The 20,854-nt window shown below is 42.9% G+C and overlaps 2 protein-coding genes across 7 annotated transcripts; both read right to left on the bottom strand.

Moving 5' to 3' along the window:
- Positions 1-1,317: 1,317 nt before the first annotated feature.
- On the bottom strand, positions 1,318-20,427 carry LOC122625669. Of its 2 annotated transcripts, none has more exons than XM_043805774.1 (2): positions 20,324-20,427; positions 1,318-2,086 (listed from the first exon to the last, which is right to left on the bottom strand). In XM_043805774.1, exon 2 carries the CDS (start codon positions 2,053-2,055, stop codon positions 1,444-1,446), a length of 612 nt encoding a protein of 203 aa, XP_043661709.1. In that variant the 5' UTR covers positions 2,056-2,086; positions 20,324-20,427; the 3' UTR covers positions 1,318-1,443. The 2 variants fall into 2 exon arrangements, with proteins under 2 accessions (XP_043661709.1, XP_043661702.1); XM_043805767.1 differs by lacking the exon at positions 20,324-20,427 and adding an exon at positions 3,419-3,549.
- On the bottom strand, positions 1,988-20,770 carry LOC122625689. 5 transcript variants are annotated; one of them, XM_043805794.1, is made up of 2 exons: positions 20,324-20,770; positions 1,988-2,086 (listed from the first exon to the last, which is right to left on the bottom strand). In XM_043805794.1, the coding sequence occupies exons 1-2, from the start codon at positions 20,663-20,665 to the stop codon at positions 2,081-2,083; spliced, it is 348 nt and encodes a 115-aa protein (XP_043661729.1). In that variant the 5' UTR covers positions 20,666-20,770; the 3' UTR covers positions 1,988-2,080. The 5 variants fall into 5 exon arrangements, with proteins under 5 accessions (XP_043661729.1, XP_043661728.1, XP_043661724.1 ...); XM_043805793.1 differs by lacking the exon at positions 1,988-2,086 and adding an exon at positions 3,634-3,795; XM_043805789.1 differs by lacking the exon at positions 1,988-2,086 and adding an exon at positions 3,894-3,959.
- Positions 20,771-20,854: the final 84 nt, after the last annotated feature.

The following is a 20,854-nucleotide window of genomic DNA, read 5'->3' as shown; positions in this document are numbered from 1 at the left end:
GATTTTGATACACGTACACGCAGTTGGCACATCAAAGCGCAAATCCATTAGGCCTTAAGCGGGAACCAGGTGCCGAACTATGCGGGCGGAAATCCAGTTTATGAAGCTGGCTGGATGCTCTGCTGCATTTTTTGCAAGAGGTAAGCACCTAGAAATAAATGAAGATTTTTGCATAATTTGAATTAGTTTCATTAGCCAAGTTTCGGGTTTCCTCAATATTTTCTATTTTTCCCTACTGCACAGCGTATTATTTAGTTCCAGTTCATATGCCAGAGCAGAGAAAGGGTATCATGTGAAATCCCACGCCTGGCATTGAAGCGGGCAAAGGAAATCACAAAACCAGCTACGTGAGTCCGCTGCAAAGGCGAGGAGCTTATCTGCAGCCCAGGAGTCCCAGGAGGAGTGTGCTGCTGTAGTACGGCAAGAAAAACAGACGGGATACAGGATACAGGAGAGTCGTTCATAAGCGTGGTAAGATTAATGAGCACCACCTGCCTGCAGACAAATTAGATGGCATAATTCAGCGTGACCCGCCCACGGAACATATTCCACGCGCGCTCATTCTTTCAGCCAGAATGGGGAATGGTGGTTGGGTGGTATGGCCTTCTTCTCATAGGTGTGGCGTAGATCCCCCCATCGTTAAGTGCTGGCAAATTTATGCAAAATAAATTATTTGCCAGTTTCAAACATGCAGGAACAACAAGGGGAAGAAGAAAGTAAGTGAATGCCGAGTTAAAGCGAGGAAATGGTGCCGACCCATCTCCCGATGGAATCCAGCATAAGCTGCTGATTTATGCCTGACTTGATAAAATGTCGCATATCCGGTTCCGTCTTCTCTCAGTCCCCAGCAAAATGAAATACAATTTCTTTGCTTCTGCTCTGCCAGCGTCTGCTTACATTTCTGGGAAATGGCATAGACATTTGGGGTTGGGAGGCAGCGATAAAAGCCAGAAGAAGTAATCAAAGTTAGCATATGGCGTCTATTGCGGCCCACAAATGCACGGCAATCTCCGAATGTTTCCCTGCTTGTCTGCAACTCGTCTGACACTCCCATTTTTATTCATTTTCAGCTGTCTTTGTTGTGTGTATTTGGGTGTGTTGCTCTTGTTGTGTGAGTGTTTCTTATGGCCTCGCACTCAGCGAGGGGGTGTGGCCGACGGGGCGTATGAGCAATGCTCTTTTCGATGAATAATCGGAACATCTTACTCTGTTCCATGGACTTTTCATCAACACAATGTCAGCATTACAAGTGTAATAACTTGGGAAATAATGAATACCATTTATTATTGCGTTAAAAGACGACTTTGTAGAGCAGAATTAATATTTTTTGAATTTTATTAAAATTGTTGCCAGAAAACAAGATTGTTATAGGAATAGAATACAAAATTTACATTGTCAGCTACATAGCGAAAAGGATACAAACTGCTTTTGATGATTTCCATATTAGTTACAGCTCTCATCATCCGATTCACAGTATTTACGAGATTCCTTGCGGCAGTTGCGCACTTTCCCGGTTAATTGGCATATCTTCAGTGCCCGCCGCTTGCCCTTCGTGTTCATTTGCATGTAGCAGCGGAACATACGCCAGGATACGCCCATGGTGGTTCGCAGATTGCGGGAAAACTTCCTTATGTAGTACATGCCGTCGGTGGCCTCAAGGACATACCAGAGCACTGCTCCGCTCACCAGGCTGGTAATTAGTCCCGAAAGCCAATAGACATACGGCGAGGGTCGGCAGCTGCAGTGCATCAAGTTGAGGATTTCCTTCGTCAGGCTGTACAGAAACCTTTCCAGGCCACACCAAATGATGATGGTGCCCACCTCGGCGAGCAGAATGCATGCCACAATCTCGATCAGGATGCGCCAGAAGCGGGTCATGTGCATAAATCGCCGCGGATAGATGCTGGTGTCCCACAGGAAACACAACGTGGCAGCCAGGAATATCCAGCTGGCCAAATCTGGAGCCGCCGAACAGCGATCCTGCGGCTGAGCGAAGAAGAAGTAGCAGCCCATCAGTTGGAAGAAGGCCGCCAGGCCCACAGCCAGGATTTCCATTTTAGAGCCCTTATTTTGTTTGTTTTTAAAACTACTTGCCAAAAAAAGTTCTTGTCAAATTTGTATGTTTCGGTGGAAAACTAGATATAAACAAGAGAGAACGCTATAGTCGAGTTCCCCGACTATCTGATACCCGTTACTCAGCTAGTGGAAGTGCGAAGGAGAATCTTCAACACTGACAGTTTTTGTCGGTTTGAGGGCGTTAGAGTGGGCGTGGCAAAAAGTTTTTTGGCAAATCGATAGAATATTACAAGACTAATACAAAAATGAAAAAATATCAAAACATTTTTCAAAAGTGTGGGCTTGGCAGCTTTGGGCGGTTTGTGGGCGTTACAGTGGGCGTGGCAAAAAGTTTTTTGGCAAATCGTTAAAAATTTACAAGACTAATACAAAAATGAAAAAATATCGAAACATTTTTCAAAAGTGTGGGTGTGGCAGCTTTGGGCGGTTTGTGGGCGTTATAGTGGGCGTGGCAAAAAGTTTTTTGGCAAATCGTTAGAAATTTACAACACTAATACAAAAATGAAAAAATATCAAAACAATTTTCAAAAGTGTGGACGTGGCAGTTTTGGGCGGTTTGTGGTCGTTAGAGTGGGCGTGGCAACATGAATCGACAAACTTGCGCTGCGTCTATGTCCCTGGAGTCCGTATGTTTTATCTCAACTTTCTAGCTTTCGTAGTTCCTGAGATCTCGACCTTCATACGGACAGACGGACAGACGGACGGACAGACGGACAGACGGACGGACAGACGGACATGGCCAGATCGACTCGGCTACTGATCCTGATCAAGAATATATATACTTTATATGGTCGGAAACGCTTCCTTCTGCCTGTTACATACTTTTCAACGAATCTAGTATACCCTCTTACTCTACGAGTAACGGGTATAACTAGTATAAAGCAATATAGGTAATGAAATAAAAGCTTTACCGTAAAAATGAACTAATCATCCATCTACTGTTCGATGTATTTCAATGCATAAAGACCATATAGATAAAGGAGAATACTGCTTGTTTAAGTACCTTTAACTTTAAGTGCAAATTTACCCACTTGCTTTAACATGACTGACAATCCCTAGGTAATTAGCATGCTCCAATCAACAGCAGGATCCAAAGCCCCTTCAAAGTGGAGCTCATTGCAATTAATTAGTGTTTGTCAGCCCATACAAATCGGCACACACTCAGCCAGGCGGACTCCACACATACACACAATGTATGTGGCAGGCTTTGACAGAAAATTAGTTTACCGACACGCCCACTAATAGTCTCCCCATTACCCGGTTATCTAAAATTGGTCGACAGACAGACAGACGGCGCAGGCAACCATGCAAAAAAGTGCCAGCAAATTAACATAACATTTACCGCAATTAATCAAAATTAAATCGACCCCATCGCTCCAGCTCCTCAGATGGCCATGTCAGTGAACCGCATGAACAGCCCTGCTACACAGTGCCCCCCAAAAGTCAGCTAACAACCTCTGTGTCCTCTCTGAGTTCTCGCTGCCAACTTGACTGAGGGTGGTAGATGGATGAATGGCTACCTGGCGGCCCACTGTGAACTGGAATCTATCAAAGGCATTGGCGTAGGCTAAGTGAAAGTGGCTGGATTTGACAGGGAGAAAGACCTTTTTGCCACGGGCTGTGTGCCACAGTGACACCAGCTCGATGTTATTTGAAAGTATAGGTATAATATAAAATATAGATTTCAAGCCAGAGTCAGGGATTTTCCTTGGACCGCATCTGAAATAAAATTAAAATAACAAAAAATGAAAATATTTTTTAAGTGCTCATCAGTGCATCAGTACCACTGTGCAAGGGCATTCACACACATTAAGCCCACTGATGAAGAGGGTTCATTGTTGTCGGGACTTGGGGGTCCTGTTGTGCGTGTTGGGGTTCAACGTCTATTTAAAAATTGATTTGTTGTTATTTACATGCGACATTATTTATTTGGGATATCTTTTTAAGCGATTTTATGCCAGCGAGCGATAATGGTGTGTGTGTGTTCTTTAGGTCAGCCTGCCGCTGTCGAAAATCCAATTTGTAAGTGTCACTGACAGTTTCTGGGCATAGAGAATTTTTTTCTTTTTATTGGTGATTTCACCAGTGAAGCGGAATCACAGTTGATTTCGGATGCAACAAGTTGGCGTGGGCCAGGATTTGAAATGACTGGAGGTGTCACAGCATGACTTTGGTTATTGTATTTGGGGGGCAGAATACAAGGATGTGTTCATTTGGATGGATAGTGATGGAGATAGGAGCGGAGAAGGCCGAAGAGGCGCCAGTAATTGAAGGCATTTGGGTGGAAAAATCAATCAAAACTGTGTGCTTGACTTTTGAACGGGTTGGGTGGGGTTCTTCTGTGGGGTTAGGGAAATTACGTTTGATAAGATGATTATTTTTAAAATCTGCCAAGTGGAAGACCAAATAAATACTTTAAGAACAAGAGGGGCAGGCAATGGCTTTCCTGATTATACGGGCAAAATGAATAATTAATATAAATGTGCATGCATTGTGGAATTTTCTCGCGTCATCGCTGATCCCCGGAGCACTTGTTTTTCAATTAAATAATAAATCTCTGCAGGAAGAAGTAATGACTGCAATTAAGGGTAAGCAACTGCAAAATGTCTGGGGAAAATAATTTGCACTTCCGCGACCTGTTCGCACCTCTCAGCCCTCCACGGGCTGTGGCAGGAAGCCATGAGCACCATGAGCACCATGAGCAGTTGGTGGCAGACACGCAGGCAAGTCGGGCCCTTAAAATTTTATATAATTTCGCACATGAAACTTTAATGAACGCTTCTCACTCACTGCACACACACACACACACGCGCAAATTAATGTGGGGCCAAAAGGATGAATAGTCGGTCAGAGATTGTGTTCGCATAGGATGCCCAGCGGCAGAGTAGAAATATGAAAGCAACTGAGGTAGGAATCTTAATCCTGCACTAATTATGGCTGAAAGTTGAACTGGAAATTGCTTATATATTGTAGGTTTTGGTATAACCATGCTAATAGGTGGTGTATAGTCTTACGTATTCTCGCTAATTATTAGCATACATATTTGTTGCTTTGAAAACTACTATAGTAAACTGCAACTTCACTACTAGTAGTATATATGTTTTTAGAATTATTTCTTCTATCTTTCTTATATGTACACACTACATACTATGCTTTTTCAATATATTATTGGCTCTGTCACTTTGCTTTTACAATTTTCTGTGTTAACACATATGTATCTATACACATATGTATAGATTCAGTCACCAAACCCACTGAGCTGCCGCATTGCGATTAAAAAGTGTTTAATATATGGAGTGAACAGGGATCTGGTGGCACCCCCAACTATTGGCAACCAAATGCATTGTGTGCAGTCCTTTTAGGGGAAGTGGGTGGGGCAGGGAAACCGGAAACATGTGGCCACCAGGTTCTGCTGAAGATGCCAGCAGCAGCAACCAGCTTGGTTGTCAAATCGTGCGCGTAAAAGTTTTAGCCATGAAAACTTTTCAGCTGCTACCTGAAAAGGTATCCTTTTTTTGCAGATTACATGCACGTTTTCCGGCGCGAATACTTACTATTTAGCTTAAGAGTGAATAAATTGGCATGCCACGTAGTTAACTTCATGATCAAAAGGCAAAGATACATTGGGTTAAGTAGCGATTAATAGGTGTGGATGTATAGAAGGGCTTTCTGCTAAATAATTAATAGGACAATGTTTTCATAGGAAATGATTTATACTAAATACCAGTAAACTACCCTTTGTATTTGCGTCTAGTATACCCCACATACCCCGCAAAAATGAGTGCGGCAGCAACAAAGTTGTCTGTCATGTGCTGCATGTTGCACACGTGTCAGGCGGCGGCAAGGAGGCCAGGATCGGGAAAAGGAGCTGCATTGTGGGGCTTTTTACGTGACGCTGGCGCAGCGACTTGTCAAAGGCAGTGGTGCCATCAGTTCCGCTGCTCCTGCCTCCACTTCCAGCCTCCATCTGCTACACCGTGCTCCTTTTTCCCCGGGGACAAATTGAATTCGTTGGAATTGTTGCAACTCTGTGGCATTCGAAATGCGGACAGCCGGCGGCTGGCAATGCGGCAGTTGGCGATTTGTTTGTGTGTCGTTTTGGTGCAGGCATCGCTTGATTTGCATTTCGTTCCGGACCGCTTTTCCCGCTTTTCCCACTTTCACTCGCCCAGCTCCATCAGCCGTTGAAAATCACGCTAATTGTCGGGGCCCAGCGCACACGGAAAAAATGTTAAACCAACTGTTTTTTTAAACCAACAGAAAGTATTTATAAATGCAACGGCATCAACTTTCTGCTGTTTTAATTTATGAAACTTAACAAGCACAAATAATAATAATAATAATATAGATAAATAAGACCTAGAAAATACCTTATTTAAAGAGTGATTGCATAGGTGTTTTCCTGCAGTGTTCCCCTTGCTTTTATGCCCCCTTTAAACATCTTTTCTCCCCGTGTATTTAGGCGCAATGCAGCTTTTCGCGCAAGGGAAGGACAATCTTAGATCGCCTGCTGCTGAAATTTGCATTAATTGAAATGCAGAAAGTCAATGAGGCTTCAATGCAGAAGGAGTACGACGGCGAGGTTTCGCGTATACCTAATTTGCAATATAGTTTTAGATGGGACACACCAAGTTTTAGAGTTGTATCACTTAAAGCATCGCAAGACTAGCTGCCAAAAAGCAGCCGCAGGATTCTTACTTTGTGATGCAAATCTGACAACTCTTTGTAAGCGGATCCGCCACCTCACCCCCGCCACTAGAGTCCTGCCAAAACCGAGGCTCTAGTCCTGTTTGGTGACAAGCCACAAACACAAACACAAACAAAAGTCAATGCTCGCAGCTATTAGGACAACAACAACACGGCCAGAATAAACAGCACCCCTCCCCCTTGCGACCCTCCTCGCCCCGGAAGTGCAGCAAGTCCTGCCAAATGAAGGATGAACACAATGACAGTGTCTGCTGGTGTCCGCCAGCTGTCCTGCCTCCCACAAACAAAAAACACCTTGCATAATTTATAAGCATTTCCATTTGCTGCAGCAGTGCAGATTAGTGAAGCGGCGGGAAAAGCGGAAAAACTGAGCTGCCTCATGGCCTGCGACATTTGCATTTGCATTTCAACGCAGTTTCAACACGCTCATGAGCAGCAAATGACAAGGCAGCAAAAAAAGCCGAGAGCAACGCAGGCAAAAGGACTTCATTTCCATCTGTCCTGCGGTCGAGCGACTCCTAATGAGCGCATTTCAAGCTGGATAGTCGTGGTGTTTAGGTCGGCTAATTTAAGGCATTAGGAAAATTAATGCAGTCAACGGTTTCAAGCATTAATACGGCAGCTTATAGATCCACCAGAAGTCAGTTTAGATGGGATAAATAACTTTCTTCACATTTATTTTTTATTTAGAAGAATAACAACCTGATTGCTCTGCAAAATAAAAATTTTATAAGTACAATGGGCACTGGAAAACGTTAGCCTTCCTTTAGAAAATAGCAAAGAAAGTTCGCAAATAAGCCTGAGCACTCTCAATCTTCCTTAACGACAAACTGAACTTTCTTTTTCTAGGACCCTCGAGATGTCCTGTCCCCATGTGTTACTGTGACCTAGGCAAACATTTCAATTAGTTGAGCTTTGCCAAGGCAACAAATTTTAAATTGTTTTGTCAGTTTCATCCAAACTTGATAAATGCCAAACTGTCGAAAGTGTTTTGCCGTCGCAATCGTCTGACGTTGAAGGCATTTAAAACACGATTTTCACATTTACTTTCCAATTTTGCACTGTTATTGCCTTTTGCTGCTTCTCCACCAGTTGAGTTTGCCCCCCCAGGCACTTTTCCCCCTTTCACTCACTGCCTTTTCGACCTACTTGTCTGACAATGGCGACATATTGGGGAAAAGTGCCTAGGCAAGCCAAGAATTGAATCACACTCCATGGGGCCACAGATTCGATTAAGTTAAATCGAATTTTTTGGTTTTGGTTTTCCCCGATAACAACATCAACTAAGTCAGTGAGCCACGAAGGCTGCGGGGACCAGGAAAATGGAGGAGTCTGGAATCCTTGCCTGTGGCCAAGTTCCATTCTTATTCCTTGCGAGCATAAACAAGATTTATATCGGCAATAAAATATTTCACGCTCCAGCGAAACGCAACTACGAGCACACACCTTCATAAGTGGGCGTGGCAGTACCTAACGGCCAGCACAGGACTCGCAGGACTCCGAAGTGAGCCTTCACAAACTTGACTCATTTTTGAGGAATGTTCTCGGGCATGTGGCTTCATCAAAGAGGTGCAGATAATCTGTCATCACAATACAAACTCCTGTGGCAGACACTTGAAGGGCTGGATAAGCCGAAATAACAGGTAATGGGGTGAAAATAATTGTTAGCTGGAGGTGTGGCTAATTGAAAATGTAAGGGTATCCCAGTTTATGAGTAAGGGGAGCCAAACTGGTGACAAACTCACCTCAACGTACAAAACCAAATCAAATGCGCTGACTAAAATAAAAAGTATGAGGAACTGTGATGAAAAGCAGAAACAAATAAATAAATAAAGGCCTATGTTGCTTTGTAATGGAAAAAAGCTCTTTCAAAGGTCCTGGCAATGTTCCAGGACATTGTCTAGCAGTTCCATCAGCTGACGGTCCCAATTGGCGCCTCCTCCTGCGGAGCTCACATGGCTTGTTGGAGCTTTTGTTATTGTTATCAAGCAAATAGGCTGACTTATAGTCCGCCTCCTGTTCCTTTTGTGTCCTGTCGTGTTGTCTTGTCTGTTGTCTGTTGCATGTACAAACAATTTAATGCCCGGGATAACAAGTCTGCCGCACACGAGCGCACTTCGGCACGCAGCAAGTCACACACACACACCACGCAGCACCTGGATGCCAGGAGAAGGGGGAAGGGGGAGGGGAAGGGGAAACAGGACTCCGGCGGGCAGGACATGGCTGCAGGCTAACCAACGTGCAACTCGCTCCTTGCGGCTCCGCGTGTGTAAATCCGCTTTTGCCCTTAAATTTCTAATGGTTTTATAAGTTGCTATGCACTCGAGACACTCGCAGTAAAACTCTTATGCCAATGAGGTATAACATTTTATCTAGGCAATTACATCGAGTTGTGAGTAAGATGCACTGTTAAGAAACGGCTTAAAAATATATAAAAATATTCCCCCTTAGGTATTTTTTACAGTGTAAATGCCTGGGTGTGGGAGAGCACCTGCAACTTTGGACATTGTGGACACTCCACGTTGTTATCATTAGGACGACGCTTGTTGGCTATTTGCTTGACTTTGCCACCGTGACTGCTACTTTCCTGTTCCGCCTCCAGCTTTCCCGCTTTCCCATTTTCCTCCTCTGGCATTAGTCAGGCATTAAGTTTGTTTTCTCTTTTAATGACTAAACCGAGCAGAACAAAACTGACTGAACCACACTGCATCCAGTCTCCGGAGCGGTGCTCCTGGTCAGGACAATTAGTGAATCATTTGTGCCACAGATAACTGGGCTTACCTGATTAGACCCGGTTAATTGCTGACATCACAGCGTGTTTGTGGCAATCGGAAGGTCCGGTGGGTGCATCGCTCTTATCAGACCGGCAATTAATGTGCCGGAATGGCCAAATTGATTGTCAGCCGGCGGCACTTTCTGAAAGTTTTACCCTAATGCCGGTTTGAGTGCCCTAGTGCCCAGTCATGTGTTTTCAAGGCATCAAATTATATGAAGGTACCGCTTATTTGGATAAGTGACAAGCTTACTCAAGGTAATATAAGCATACATCATTTACATAACTAACTAAGTTGTATATATTAGTAGTATTTCTAGTTAATAGATTAGTGATAAGTCGAATAAAACGAATTAATTGGAATTATAGAAGGCCTTTAAAGCCTATAACTAGGGTATCACAAGTAAGCAACATGCTTTGCATGTGTGGACAGGAAATGGAAATTGGAGTCAGTCCAACTTCCTCTCAGCATCTCTTAAAAGTGAGTTTCCCTGCACTCAAGGCGCATGCTCACCTCAAAAAAAAAGTCACAAATCTCTCGGAAGCTGCAAAGGGAAAAGCTTTCACATCCTAGGCAGACCCAACTGAGCTGGGCTAATGCAAACATCTGGGTGCGCCCAGAAAAGGACCTGTGCCAACAGCCAGGCTGTTAAACCAAGCCGGCTTTCCAACTATGCGGAGTTATTAAATGCTATGCGAAAAGTTTAATTGAAAACGCCGACGCGTTACCCGCGGGAATCGCATCAGCAGACTATGGGTTTTGGGGGAAAAGCAGTAAGCTGGCTTTTGGGAGTAAATTGGACGTACTTAAATGGGCGCAATTGAAGGCAATTCAACGATTTTGGACTGCTGCTACATTTGCATAACTGTATTTAACATTCAAATGGTTTCCATCCCTCGGCAGTCGAGCATAAGTGTTTCGTCTTAAATATTTGACCCAACGGCCACAGGCACAACTCTCTAGTAATTGAAAGGGATATAAATATCCCTGACATCTAATTGATAGGAACGCAAACCTTAGTCTTGCGCTCCGTTGCATCTGAGATCCGACGGGTTACAAGGCTTGCCGCATGCATTACGTATACGCAGCGTTGGCAAGATGTTAATGCCATTTGCAGATAGACGTGGGACTTACTACCTGTACCTGTGTGTACATGTACCTGTATCCTCCTGCCGCCGCTGCAATCCAAGGCAATCCAAGGCAGTCCGAGGCAGCCAGACCTCTGCCGTTGACAACTTCGGTGACAGTTTGCCGAGTCGTTGGGCTCCCCGGCTTTCCTTGTTGTGGAGCGACTTTTGCTTTTGCTGTTGCTTTTGCTTGCCGTGTTATTCTCTTTCTGCCACTCGAATGCCCCGCGGCAGCGCACATTTCCATCTTAAGTATTTTTATAGCTAATGGCCCTTTTAGCTTAATATCAACACACAAGTGACACCGCCCCGAGCATTTTCAAGCGAACGCGACACACACACACACGCGGGGCGGAAGGGCCCGGGAATTTTTAAATTTTTATGTGTTTTCATAACGATTTTTATGCCTGTCTCAGGCTGGGCCATTGACTCTTTCCGAAGGGGGACTTCTTCCAAAGGCAGCTCGTTTCCTGTGCCAACGCCACCTGTTATCAATTGATTTTTGTGTGCCTGCCAATTGCCAGAGATGCGTGACGCAAAGGAGAAAAGGAAAAACAAAAAATAATACGGGAAAAACCGAATGGCGAGTGCCTGGTGATACAATTTAAGGGACACGCTCTTCCTGATATTTCTCCTCTTTTTTTTTGGGAGGCTAGAGGGACTGCAAACTCAATTTCCCATTGCCCACCTCAAAGTTCAGTGCCAGTGCAAGAACAACAGACCGAACAAGTTGCACAGTTGTTGATTGACATGCCAGTGGTGCCGACTGAGTGCGACTCACAGACCCACCGCCCCCTGGTGCCACACTGCGTATACATTATCTATGCCCTGGCATGCAGCTCAAAGCGCACAAAGTCCTGGCTCTCTCTCTCACTCTGTGTGTGTGAGCCGAAAATGGTTATTGTTATGTGGAGTCCCACACAGACACACAGGATGTTACCCCAGCTGTTGGCTGGCTGGCTGGTAACTCAATGACAGGAGGGGGGAAAAAGGAGATGGGTCCTTTGACACCGAACAAAACGCAGGGCTCTGGATTTGGGTTCGATTCTAAACTGGACAACTTGACCCTTAAGCCTGCCAAATGAGATGGCACATTGCGTCGCCCACCCCGATGACCAATTAGCTTTTAAGTTGAACTAATTTACCAGTCATTACGAAAGTCTATAAATGACTATATATGTATATAAGATAGCAGTGCCCTGCTGCTGTGATATGTAATGCAAAACAAATTGCCCCTAATGCTGGTGCCGTTTTTTCGCATTTTTCCCTTACATTTTCCACAAGAACGATGCAGTTTTTACTGCCAACTATTTTGCATATTTTTACAATTTTCATGCTGATAAAAGTACTTTGGTGGAGCAGTTCGTTCGTTGGCTTTTTTCACCCTGCGCTACTGCGAATTGATTTAATGACTTAAACGGTTTTAGTTTAAATTATTTAATTGTTTCTGTTAAGCTCCGCTCTTTTGCCACGAATGTTGCAGTTGTTGTGGCACTGTTAATTGTTTTAAATTATTTAGCGGCTAGCGTTCTTTTTTCTGCGAGCGAATGGAGCACATGAAGCACTTAACCATTGGAAATTGAAATCGGAAACGCTGGTTGCAGATAAATAAAGCCACGTTGAATGGAAAACTCGTGTTGCTAAAGTAATTAATTAACTAAAAAAGAATTCATACATCTACAGACATGTTACTGCATAAATTTGTTGGTCTAAATATTCGCTTAGCTTCATTGCACACTCATAACACATTAACTTCGGTGAACGTCATTCAATTAAGGATGTCTGGGAAAAAACTTCTGATATCTGACATTGTCAAACTGTCAAAGTTCTAATGGGGCGTGTAAAGCTGCGAATGTGTCAGCTTTTAAGTCACGCCCACGAATTCCCACGGATTCCCATGAAATGCCCATGAAATGGCCATATATATTTGCCCATAATTATGGAAGCAGATGCATTAAAGCTGCTTAGTCCGGGTCGTGACCCCACATCCCCAAATATGCTTTAAATTTCATTTTTATTATCATAAATGCTTTTTTGTGTCCCTTTCATGGCTGGGATCTGTGCGGCTCCGCAGTGTGCGGGTAAAGTTATCACAGATGCGCAGCCATTTGCAAAAGAGAGGCAAACTTTCACATATTCAAGGACAGGACAACAAGGCACACGCACACGCAGACGAACACACATATCCTGCGAATGAAATTTGGGTTTTATGGCCTTTTGCTGTTAGCCGCGGCATGTTGCTGCTGTCTGTTTGTGTGTTTGTCTGTTTGCCATCTCTTGTTGGTTAATTTACATTTTCTTGGTAATTAAAATGTGTCTTTACAGCACCCAACCCTCCATTCGGTGGGAACTGGCACCAATCGAGCGGAGTTGGGGTGGAAAACTCATTTACATAATTATGTGTGGCAATTTCCAAGATTTTTCTGCCACAACCATTCAAGTTGCCGCAATTATAGCGAGTGCGAGAATAAATTTATTAGTATTGCTCTTTATTCACACATTGTAAATGTTGGTTTTGCTTCTCCTTTTTTTCTCTCCTAATTGCTGGCACACATTTGCATATTATTAAACAATTCAATTGAACAATTATTGATGCGAGGTCCTTGCTTACCTGATTATATTTTCCTTTCAAAATTAAATTAAAATTTACAATATTTGTAGTAATTCCCATGAAATATTCTCTATTAAATTATGAGCACCTGAAATTCTTTTTTTAAATTTTAAATCCCTATAACTGGTTTTCATGATGTTTAAAATATTGTTTCCGCTTTACGCTTTTGATTCGGATATCGATTGTTTGGCTTTAATTTATGCGATTTTCAGCCAAGTGATTTTCAATAAATTATGCATTGCATATAATTATTATTTATGATTGGTGAAACTGCAATTAATATGATAATAGGCCACATAATTAAGAGCAGTAGTTCGCTGGAAACAAACTAGTTTGGCATTAGTTCTTCCCGTTTTCCCGAGTTCAACGAAGAGCAACACTAATTGGATTTCTGTTCAATAAAAATAAATGAAAACTAATTTAATATTAGAGTAATTGAAAAAAGGCAATTGCAAACTTGATTCTTATGTGATTTAAAATAAAAAGGTATCATTTTTTTAGCCAAATAGAAAGAATGAATGTAATCATTAGATGGCCTGGTGGATTTTCCACTCAAAGCATGTGCGAAGTCAATGGGCAGCAACATAAGTCAACACCAAAGCCGGCAAATAATGAAAAGAAATGGCCGGAGACGACTGCTAACTGGGCCAAGTCCAAAACAAAGGACCAACCTACACCAACATACAACCAGCCAGGCGGAAGTGAGCTCCTTGTTGCCCCATTCCTGGCAGCCAAGTGGCATTAGAGGCGCTTAGCAGCCACGTTTCGAGTAATCCGCGTGCCAGCCGGGGCGACCGGAATCTATTTGGGAAAACCCAAGGAAACGGAGGAAATTCCCAGCTCTAATTATTGACAGCAGCAGAGGGTGGTGATGGTGGAGAGGGGACGGAGGGGCTAAGGACCGGACTGCTCAAAGGAACAATTAGGAGAGCTCTGTTAGGACTGTAAAGTTCTGGTCACAGTGAGGCCAACTTTAGAGGACCCACACTTACAAATCCCATTTGATTTCCCCCGTCCAATGGCACTGTGCATCCTGTTTTTCTTATTGTTCTGCCTCCATCAATACATTGAAAAATGTTGCTAATTAAACGGTTTGAGTTTTCTACGTTCTTTTTTTTCCGTTTGCTTGTAGAATGCCTCAGTTGGGTAATTTTTAATTTGTAGCAAATCATTTTTTATGTAAATGTCCAAATCCTTGAGGATACCAACGAGTCCTTCGAGAGCAATTAGAAATTGTTGGCCTGTCCTTTGCTGTTGGAGCAAAGTTTTGGCATCAAGAAGCAGTCCCAAGGAAAATATTAATGGTGGGCAATAATTTCCAAGTTGAGCCGCTCTTATGGGTTTCATTCGGTTTTAATGATCACATCTCGGGTATAGTAGATACACACAGAATGGAAAACATAAAAATATATCCTTTTAATATGAGAAGTAATAAAGACCTTAAATAAAATATTCGTGTCCACCTAAAAATGTCAAAAGTCAAGGGTTCTGGCTGTTGGGCACCCGTAGGACACATTTAAATTGTTGGTAAATTATAGCTCGAAATTTCATTGGCGAACTTTTAAGCAGAGAACGGAGAGCAGAGAGAATGGGAAACCATCCAAGTATTAGACAGCCAATTAAATGGGAATTGCCTGGGGCAGCAATGAAAAAGTTGCGAAAATGGGGAAATTGTTTAGAGTTAGAGAAACGGAAATCTAATTATGTATGAACAAAGCGGACTCAAATGGACAGCCAATTTGTGCACACATTCTTTTTGCCATATTTTACCTGAAGGAGTCGGCGATATTCAAGCTTCTTTCGCTTGGATCTTTGTCTACTTCTCTCCGTCAAGTTAATGCAAAATGAAATATATTTTTATTCTTTTTCACTGAAACCCGGCGCACATCAATCGCCAAGGAGTGGGCAAAAGAGATTGAGCCAAGCACTTCACAGGATAAAATCGAATTGTCGATAAACTAGGGGAGGCCAGATAAATGGTGAGATGGCATAATTTCGCCTTCGAGAAGAACTAATTTCAAATTCAGCACACACCTCCACAAAGATATGCATATCGATGGTATACGGCACTCAGATACCTCTGCTAATCGATTTATCTTCAGTATAACGTGAAATCATTCGCAGTCTTCGGCATTTATGTTGCTCAAAGACAGAAGACGGTACATACAATTATTCAATTATGTTTAATAAATTTATGGTATCGAGAAAATTAAATTTGCTGCTCAACAAAAAATGTGATTTATATAAATTCCCAAAATTAAGCTATATACTTTAAGATATTTGTTTAATTTTAATTCTTACAAAAAAGGAAGTTGAATATTTGCTAGCTTGTTGCATCTTTTGACCGAAGCGAGAACAACTTAAGCCCGTATTTAAGCCCGTCCAACAAACAATGGACTTAAATCAGAGTTTCGGGTGTAAGTGGCCATTGAGTTTTGAAATATTTAAAGACCACAAGAGCAGCTTCGAAGTTCCTGGCCAGAGTTTCGGTGTTGAGCCTGCGCTCAGCAACTGCTTATTAAATGTCTCTGGCAGGACCAAAGGACCAAAGTGGGCGGCAAGGTAAACACCTTGGCCACGCCCCGTTTTACGGCCTCTACGTGGGCTGGGCACTGAGCAGGCTTTTATTGGCCTAGTGAGGGTGAGGGGCAACATGGGAAGCAGGGGAAACGTAAAAAGGATTCCCTCGGCGAAAGCAGCTTTATAAGAAGTTGAATTTGTCTGCACTTGGCCTTTCTGGAATTTCTATGTATTTGTTTTACAGGCCGAAAAAGAAAGTGAGAGCTGAGTGGGCTGAGCGGGTTGAAAATGGCCGAATGAAACCAATTGAAAATTTATTTGCTTTCATAAATGAAATTGAAAATGATTTTCCCGGACTGAGTCGGGTTCAGTTTTCCGTTTCCGCCCTCGCTGTTTCACTCGCATCGCCATTTGCAGTGCGGGAATCTAATTGGTTGCGAACAGCAACGATATGTGAAATATTTATGGCCCAAGTCCCCGCAGTCGGTTGTGGTTAATGGAAACTGAAGGGGAATGGCAATATCCAGGCCATTCGTATTTTCATTAGCACTTGGCTATTTCCCAATATCACGTGGTATTTGATATGCCCGTATTCCGGTTTTCAGAGCGCACAACGCACTCGTCATAATTGGAATAACTTAAAATGCCAATTGCTTATTTAGTTTCCATACCATGCTGCAAAATGGTGATTCTTTAAATTTATTTATTTGTTAAATATAATTCCCAAACTCCTATGATAAGTCCATGGTCACATCTGCGTGTGTCTGATAACAACTGTTGTCTAATATAATAAACTGTATATATTATATTTCACTCATTTTCCAGCTCCTTCAGCTTGGCTACGAATTCCTTCCAGCTTTTATCCTCAATCATTTTAGAGAAGCGGTAATGATATTATATAACAATGGAGACACCTGCGAAGCCAGCTTTCTCCGCCAGCCGCATCGATTCTTATCCCATTTCCATTGTAAACGCGGAGGACACTTTCCCTTCCGCTGGCTTTGACTTTAAAAACCGCAGTCGATGTCCTTCGCCCCCGGCCGAGGAGGTCCTTCCTTCAACATCAATTTTCGAAACGAAACATAAAACTTTTTCCTATGAATAAAGAAGAAGTGGAAGTGCTGGGTGGTGGGAGGTGGATGGTGAGTTTTAACCAACAACCGATATCAGTATAATATAACAACATAACTTTCTGAACTTTATGAGCGCCGATTGCTGTTGTCATTTCACTTGGCTGCCGTTAATGTTGCTCCTTGTTGTGGTTGTTGCCGCCTTTCATCCTGCGGCAAAAGTTGAAGAACTTTCGAGCGCGGTTGCTGAACAACAAATTTTGTCTTTTGATTTCGCTTGGCAAAACAACTGGCGATGTACCCGACTCGCAGTTGCTTCCTTACATGCGACCGAACTTGATGCTGATTTGTTGTGGTTGCCCTGTCGCTACTTGTTTGAGTTTGTGGCAGGGGCTCTGCCAATATTTACATCTATATATCGATTTAGAGTGTCAATATCATATCGTATTCCGGGTTCACCCGCATTGCCCCCCACCTGTAATTAATCACATTTGCATGCGGATTGGGTTCTACTCATTATGCACACACACACAGAGACACCCACCACACAGAATGCTGTCACCACATGGAACAATGGTCCTTTTTCATGTGGATTTCACTCTGACAGTTTTGCTGAAATCCGATGCCGCACAGATGCGTTTGTGTGTGCCACACTTTTGTGGGCGACTGTGCTCCATATGGCTCATTGCCTGATTTGATTGATCCAACTGGTGACACCTCTCTGGGGGATTAGCTCGGGGTAAAATCGTGGCAAAAACCGGGGAGGGAAGAGATGCGGTTTTTCGCAGCTGTGGCGCACAATTGTCTAAAATGTCATATATAAATATTTGCTCGGCTCCTGTTTGCATTACGTTTTCGGGTTTCTAATAAACATGGCGCTTGAAAAGCTAGCTGGAAATTGCGACGATAAATCGAGCAGCTGGGGGCGTGTCACGTTTGCTGTATTTGCATTGAGGCAACAGAACGAACAGGATACACATGCACACTGCACATTGTATTGAGAGTTTATAGATGCTGCTCCTGTTGCTGATGTTTGCACTTTGACCCGAATTGTTTCTGGTTTGCATTAATTACATTGTCAATAGATTTCCATTTCGAGGGGCGTTTATGTGTGTGTCCTGCTTTGTCTACTTAATGAACTGAATGCACTTGGTGGGGGATCGTCCTTTTATGAGGGTCTTGAGCTGGATAGGCCTCCTTGTGTCACAATAGGCAAGACAATACATTTTGCGTTTATTTATATTTGTATAATTAATGAGTTCTTTAAATGCACCATTGACCTTTCGCCCAAGCAGTTAATCACAATCACAAAGGACCTTGGTCAGTTGTGCTTAAACACTAATTTTGGGGAAATTCTAAATTTATGAATCCCCACGGATTAACTCTTTACATCCCTTGGTTAACATAACAAATGAAATTATAAATGTTTTTGGTTGTTTGCAGGCATAAAACCTGGAAAACCTGAAAAAATCGCTCGCTGCCAGCCGTGCGTATACGTAATACCCTCATAAATGCAATCCCGCTGCTCTTGGCGGGAAATAAACATGGCGCGGCGTTCACTCCTGCAAATCCTTCAAAAACCCAACTTAAGCTGGCACAAACACACACTTGCACACACACACATACACTCGTGCACACAAACAGACGAGGAAATGGGAGCGCGGGTACAGGACATACATTAACGTATCAATGGCTTATTGGGAGGAACATGGAACTCGACTACAAACATCCACATATAAATAACTCCACCCGACATTCCGCCCCCGTTTTATTGGGTCTGAGTACCTGTTCAAATTGAAATTCAATGCCAGCCCATTGGCAGGCTCAACGAATCCCCTCGAACGATAAGCCTGTTGCGATTTAGAGGCAGTCGACCACTGAACTTTATGAACAATAATAAAAAGTACTGAATATGGTGACACAAGGAAAAAATAGATCTATTTCATCTGGTAAGCAATTCACCAAGCTCAAAAATATTGTATTATTAATAATATTCCAAATTAATACTTTAATTGTGCTTATCTAAAAGTTTATTCCATAGTTTCCATTAGGTACCTCAATAAAAACTGTATGCTAGCGCTTAATATTTCCTACTACTTCAGCTACTTTCTAATTCGATTATTGGTAATTTCTAAACTGTACAATTAAAGCTACGGGGAATAGGGCTATATGTGTGGGAATGTTCCATTTGATTTTCTATATTTATTCATTCTTTTCGCTTTGGTCCTCATTGATTTCCTTGGTTTCACCACTGCCAACAACCAGAAAATGAGTCTGTGCCTCCAAATTAGTTTTGAACGGTTAAAAAACTATTGCTTTACTTTCTTTTTTGCATAAAATTTAGATTTATCTAAAAATGTTTTCCGCTTATAAAACGGCGATTATTAAGTCAAACACTTTATCTACGCATTACTATACTAAATCATTTTTCTTACACTTAAAAAAGGTTGATGGCTCAGCTGATTCTGGGATTCGTGAACTTATTCTTCGGAGGAAAAAAAAAAATCTATTCGGAAAGGAGTCGGACTGCAAAAGGGAGTGTCTGTCTGAATCGGCGAGTAAATATAATAGAAACATTTGATGCCCTCTGAGGGCGACCGTCAAAATAAAAGTTTCTAGCTGCCGTAAAGTTTCTGCCGTTTTGCGCTGCAGCCGAGAATATGATTTGTCTGCAAAGTTGAAATAGATTTTTCAACAATTTTCGGTAAGCTCGGCGCTATGCAAATGAACTGCCGTCGGCTTCTGATTTATGCTGATGGAAATTGAGTTGCCAAACAAAATATTATTTAGTTTTTTATCCACAGCTGCAGCGGCGGCAGTGATAATGTATAGGCTTCGAATATGGCACCCAGAATGTGCATTGTGTACTTTGGGCTCATGGCCGGCACACATGGCGTATGCTTAATCAGCCATCGGGATGAGAGGGCTGTGGCCAACGTGTTGTGTCAACTAGAGCTGCCCCGCCCCGATCCGCCCACCAAATTCAATCAGAATGTGGCTGGTATCCTTCGATACCGTTGTGGCCGGCCCCACTTAATATGCAGGTCCTGACACAAATTAAAACCCGGCAATACACAGCGACTAGTAGTACAGTAGCCGGAAAACTCGGCGTTATTGTGTGTTTGCGTTTGCTCGCTGTCGGTTATTAGATTTTCCGACAACAGGCAAAGTTCACTTGTCGCTAGCATCACATGTGCGCAGTAGCCGTGCCGTCGCCTTGTTTCCTTTTTCCGCTTTCCCACTTTCCCGCTCTTTCCCGCCTTTTCCCATCCGTTTCCCGTTTTTGACAGCATTGTCTGCGAGCGTGTGTGTGCAGGGGAATTAAATTCATTAGCAATTTGCACGCCAACAAGCGGGTGAAAAGTGCATCCCAACAGATTCAGACGCGTGAACCCATTGACAGAACAGACTGACAATGGCAGCTCCTTCAGTACTTACACTGAGATATATCAGAATATAAAGTAAAAAGCCGATGGGATAGATGATGGGCTGGCGATCAGTACGCCACGAGGTCGGCATTGACAGGAACTCGACTTCGGTATCCAACTTGGCGTCGCACCTGCCTGCATACGTTGTGAACCTCTTCGGCTTGTGGACTCGGTTATAGGGATCTTTGAAGTAATCCCTGTAGTCCTGGCACTCCAAGTAGAACCTATCCACTCCCCGCACGGCGGAGTAGTCCAACACTTTCAGTCCAGGCTTATCGCAATTGAAGATGGAAAGGCGATGTATCCGGCTACTCTTGGACACATTCCACATGTCCACCTCTGGAATGAGCATCTTTGTCCCTGAATGGATGCACTGTTCTTTGAGAAAATAGGTATTTTATGAACTAAAGTGTGTTAGGTGTTTATCGAACTAGATTGTGTACTAGAGTGAGTTTTAAAATGGAAAAATAATAAATCAAGGCTTGCTTTAAACTTAAAAAGGAAAAATGAAAGCATACAAAAAAATAGAACATAATAAAAT

This window comes from Drosophila teissieri, chromosome 2L, assembly GCF_016746235.2.
Source record: "Drosophila teissieri strain GT53w chromosome 2L, Prin_Dtei_1.1, whole genome shotgun sequence".
Classification (NCBI taxonomy): Eukaryota; Metazoa; Arthropoda; class Insecta; order Diptera; family Drosophilidae; genus Drosophila; species Drosophila teissieri.
This window is presented reverse-complemented; position numbering and strand designations above follow the sequence as displayed.

Excerpts from the sequence above, each read along its gene's own strand:
- LOC122625689 (XM_043805780.1), bottom strand. The coding sequence starts at position 20,665 with ATGCTCATTCCAGAGGTGGACATGTGGAATGTGTCCAAGAGTAGCCGG. Across the intron at positions 17,361-20,323 it reads ATATTCTGATATATCTCAGT|GTGGGGGGCAATGCGGGTGA; the intron begins GTAAGTACTGAA and ends GATTAATTACAG.
- LOC122625669 (XM_043805774.1), bottom strand. The coding sequence starts at position 2,055 with ATGGAAATCCTGGCTGTGGGCCTGGCGGCCTTCTTCCAACTGATGGGC.